At 47.6% G+C, this 4,289-nt stretch overlaps 1 protein-coding gene across 8 annotated transcripts; it reads left to right on the plus strand.

Moving 5' to 3' along the window:
• The first annotated feature begins 787 nt into the window (after positions 1 to 787).
• LOC148032225 (wall-associated receptor kinase 5-like) lies at positions 788 to 4,089 on the plus strand. 8 transcript variants are annotated; one of them, XM_087682879.1, is made up of 4 exons: positions 788 to 1,216; positions 1,325 to 1,933; positions 2,062 to 2,241; positions 2,327 to 4,087. In XM_087682879.1, exons 1-4 carry the CDS (start codon positions 919 to 921, stop codon positions 3,568 to 3,570), a joined length of 2,331 nt encoding a protein of 776 aa, XP_087539005.1. In that variant the 5' UTR covers positions 788 to 918; the 3' UTR covers positions 3,571 to 4,087. The 8 variants fall into 8 exon arrangements, with proteins under 8 accessions (XP_087539005.1, XP_087539004.1, XP_087539006.1 ...); XM_087682878.1 differs by having other exon boundaries at positions 788 to 1,092; positions 1,162 to 1,933; XM_087682880.1 differs by having other exon boundaries at positions 788 to 1,092; positions 1,231 to 1,933.
• The last annotated feature ends 200 nt before the right edge of the window (positions 4,090 to 4,289 follow it).

Below are 4,289 nucleotides of genomic sequence, written 5' to 3' on the forward strand. Positions count from 1 at the left end.
ATTTTTACGGCTTATCACGCAGTTGACCGTTTCTTCGTGGACTAGGTCATGTAGAATCCAGACCAGGCTTGTTCCGGAGCCAATGGATGCGAGAATCTGGGATTGTATTATCAAGAGTCAATAGATAAATAAAACACGCTGTCAGTGTCGGAGTGGCGTAAGCCGTTTACTTTCAAGTTAGGAAATAATAGTCATTCCTTCCCTTGTGTTCTCCTTCGAAGGTTCTTTATTCACAAAACTTAGAACCGCTCATTCCAGGGGCATACCAAAAAGCATGAAAAACCACAGATTCATACGATTATTGGTCCTTACGAAAGCATCACCGTATAAGTTGTCCGTTAACTTATTTCTCTAATTGTTCCATGGCATGAGTTCGTATTGGCCATCCGCGCAAGCGAAAATACTTCAAGGGACATGATGTTTAATTGACTGTATAATGCAGTGACCGATTCGTAGTTTTTGCAACACATTAATCGTAGTTTATGCAGGACATTATCGGCACCCACTGGATAATCATCCACTTCCTCTCAGCTTTCGAACTGTATCGATCGTAGTTTTGGCAGCACATTAATCGTAGCTTATGCAACACATTACCGGCCCCCACTGGATAATCCTCCACTTCCTGTCACCTTTCAAACGGTCGTTTGCAAAGCAAATACGAGAGAGAGGGGCCTCAGGAATATAGATATCTGTATCAACCGTCTATCCTGACTCAGTCCCCTCTGATCTCTCTCTCTCTCTCTCTCTCGGTTGAAGGTTCTTATTCATGCTCTCTTACCGTATGCTTTCTTCCTCAAAAGTTTAGCTCATCTCTCTCTCGGAAATCCGGAAGGTTATGAAGTAATTTCTGCCACACCAATTACGAGGTTGCAGACACCAGTAAAGACTCAACGTTTCAAGGTCGACCCGGCTCGAAGAATGTCTGCCACAGGATCAAAGATTCACTTGCACCTGTTTATCGTCACCAACTTCATCGTACTGTGTACAGTAAATTTCTGGCTTCAGGCTATTGAGACAAGCTGGGCTATGGTAGCTGCTGCAGCTGATGTCGCAGAGGATGACTGTTGGAACCAAAGATGTGGCAATATAGACGTAAGGTACCCCTTTACCCTCGCACCCTCGGCGTTATCATGTCCTCACTTTGATTCCCCTCACTTCCAGCTCAACTGCACCGACAATCTTCTCTTTCTCAGCAACGAATCATCCAATCTCACAGGTGCGCCTCTCCAGGTCCTCGACATCACAGCCGACAGCCTGATTCTGAACATCACCAGCTTTAAATCCAGCTTCTCTCAGACCAACTCCTGCAATGCGGCCGGTGCAGGGAAAAATGTCGAGTCGTCTGCGGAAATGATGGGTATCCTTTTCCACGACTTCCCTAGCCCCTTCGTCATGGCAAAAGACAATAAATTCGTCAGCTTTGGCTGCGCTATGCTCGGGGTCTTAATCACTGCAGAGCCTACTATTGACAACTCCACTGATCTCCAAGTGGGAGGGTGCACGGCTCTATGCGATCAGAAGGATCCTAGTCAAACATCAACAGCGGAATCTAATCCCTGTTCCCAACCGCAACGCAACTGCTGCATCTCTGAATTCCCTTCGGACGTCCGAACAGCAATATTCTACACGAGCTCTAATATTAGCATGACATCCCCTGAGCTCATCTGCAAGAGCTTTTCCATCCCATTCCACAGTGATAGTTTCTCTGATCTGGAACGGGACGCCTTCAGTCTGCGCGTGTTGTGGGCTTTGCCGAAATGGGAAGCAAAAGACTATATTGTTGGCAACAATACTGCCGATGACCTGCCGGGTAATTTGTGTAATGGGAATGATACGGCCCATGTAAATGTCGTTCCATCGATTCCAGGCTACACTTGCTCGTGCTCCACGGGCTACCAGGGAGACGGCTATGCTGATGGAAAGCGATGCACAGGTGCTTGATTTGAAATTAAGTACAGTTACGTATCTAGGCGCTGGTCAAGGAATTATTCTGGTGTATAAAATATACTTCTTATGTTCTATGAGATTAATGACGTTGCTCATCTTATTTTGTGTCTCAAGATATCGACGAGTGCCGATCTGGTGGCAATGACTGCATAGAGGGACTGGCGAGGTGTGAAAACACAGCCGGCAATTATAGCTGCCACTGCCGGTTTCGATGGCATGTCGGCGACGGGAGACGGCACGGATCTGGCTGCCGATTTTCTCCGAAACTAAAGACAGTGCTTGCCAGCGTTGGAGGTGATTCATTGAATTTCCTATGTTCTATGACGAATTCTTAAACTATCATGATGATGAATATTGATCTAGATATGCAATTGAACAGCATCGATCGCGTTGATGCTGGCCGTCATTGCAGTTGTCTGGTTGAATATCGTTCTGAATAGGAGGCGGAGAAAGAAATATTTCCTGCAGAATGGTGGTTTTGAGCTGCAAAAGTACATAGCTGCAGGGACAGGAAGGGAGGCAACAAGGTTCTTCTCATTGGAAGAAGTGAAAGAGGCAACGCAAAACTTCGCGGAGCAGAGAAAGTTGGGTGCGGGGGGGTTCGGGACGGTGTACAAGGGAGAGCTGAAGACCGGGAAGCTGGTGGCGGTGAAGAAGGCAAGGCTGCAGCTTGCAGACAAGCAGTTCCTTAATGAGATGGCAATTTTGACGCAGATCAACCACAGGCACATCGTGAGGCTGCTGGGCTGCTGCCTGGAGACGGCCTCGCCTCTGCTGGTGTATGAATTCGTGTCCAACGGCGACTTGGGGCAGCACCTCGATCAGCAACAATCGGCTTCGGATGGTCCAGGTATTGCAGCGGCTTCTCCCGACTGGACCACCCGATTGCGCATTGCTGTCCAAGTGGCCGACGCCCTGGCGTACCTCCACGCGGCGGCGTCTCCACCCATCCTCCACCGAGACGTGAAGCCGGCCAACATCCTGCTGGATGACAACATGGACGCCAAGGTGGCGGACTTCGGCGTGTCGAGGCTGGTGCCTGATGGGGACGCGCATGTGTCCACGGCCGTGCAAGGCACCATCGGCTACCTAGATCCGGAGTATTTCCAGACGCTCCAACTGACGGACCGGAGTGACGTGTACAGCTTTGGGGTGGTGCTAGTGGAGCTCATCACGGGCCTCAAGGTCGTGGACAGCCGGTCAAGGGACCCCGACTCCGCCAACCTGGCGCTGCTGTTCGTGCGCAAGATGCGGGACGACCGGATGGAGGATATCGTCGACGCCAGGCTAGATGCTGACATGGCGGACGCGCGGCAACAGCGAGCGTCTATAGCTGGCATGGCGAAGCTCGCGTGGCGCTGCCTGGCCATCGAAGGCACAGACCGCCCCTCCATGAGCGAGGTCCTTGAAGCCTTACGCCGCAACCTTAGGAGCCTCCAGACCATGAGTGCGGGTAAGTTGGATGACGAATCGGAAGACGAGCATCTTCCATTGCTTGGGGCGAAAGAAGAATGCAGAATGGATACGGACATCTTGATGATCGCCCACGATGCCACATCGAGCTCGTTACCGGAAAGCCTCGATGCTTCCTTTATAGCGCGCCATCCCGCAACGGCTCGTTGAGAGATAGCTTACAAAGCGGTGAGTGATGGCCTAAATTTGATGGCTAGTATTTCATGTCTTAGGAAAAATTCCATAAATTTTGTATCTGTAAACAGTCAAATGACATGATATATTTAAGATGTCATTTTGGAAAAGCTAATATTATGTATAATATCTTTCGGTTTCTAAACGATTACATATCTTTAATACAAACAAATAAAAGGTATTTCAATAAACTTAGCTGCCATATGAAATTTAGGCCCCAAGTTCTTTTGCCCATGTATCACAATTTACTCGAAGGTCCATAGTTTTATAGCCCTTTTCTAGGACACTTTTCACCATAAAAATGTTTAAAAGCTTTAGATGTCCCCAACAATCAAACATGTGTATGTTCCATGTCAAAATTGATACCCCAACAATTTTAAAGTATTGAGGTATAAAATCATTGTAAAACGATGCAAACTCTGCACATAAGCATCTACATGTAGGGTGCATGAGTCCCATAAAGGATTCATGTAAAGGATTTATATCAAGAATGTCATTATGTTCCATGTCAAAATTGACACCCCTACGTACATTTGTTTAAGTACCAAAATGTAGAATCATTGCAGTAAAATGATGCGAAGTTTGCAAGTAAGTATCTACATGGAGGCAGTCATCGTTTGACAACAAACAGACATCCTACCTAGCCAAAGCTTCTTTCCTTTTCCTTTTCTAGCATAGTTAATAATGTTGGTTTA

The sequence above is a fragment of the Lygodium microphyllum genome, chromosome 8 (genome assembly GCF_053477565.2).
Source record: "Lygodium microphyllum isolate KBCC chromosome 8, Lygodium_microphyllum_v1.1.10, whole genome shotgun sequence".
Lineage (NCBI taxonomy): Eukaryota > Viridiplantae > Streptophyta > Polypodiopsida > Schizaeales > Lygodiaceae > Lygodium > Lygodium microphyllum.

Excerpts from the sequence above, each read along its gene's own strand:
- LOC148032225 (XM_087682876.1), top strand. The coding sequence starts at position 919 with ATGTCTGCCACAGGATCAAAGATTCACTTGCACCTGTTTATCGTCACC. Across the intron at positions 1,934-2,061 it reads TGATGGAAAGCGATGCACAG|ATATCGACGAGTGCCGATCT; the intron begins GTGCTTGATTTG and ends TTGTGTCTCAAG. Across the intron at positions 2,242-2,326 it reads AGTGCTTGCCAGCGTTGGAG|CATCGATCGCGTTGATGCTG; the intron begins GTGATTCATTGA and ends GCAATTGAACAG.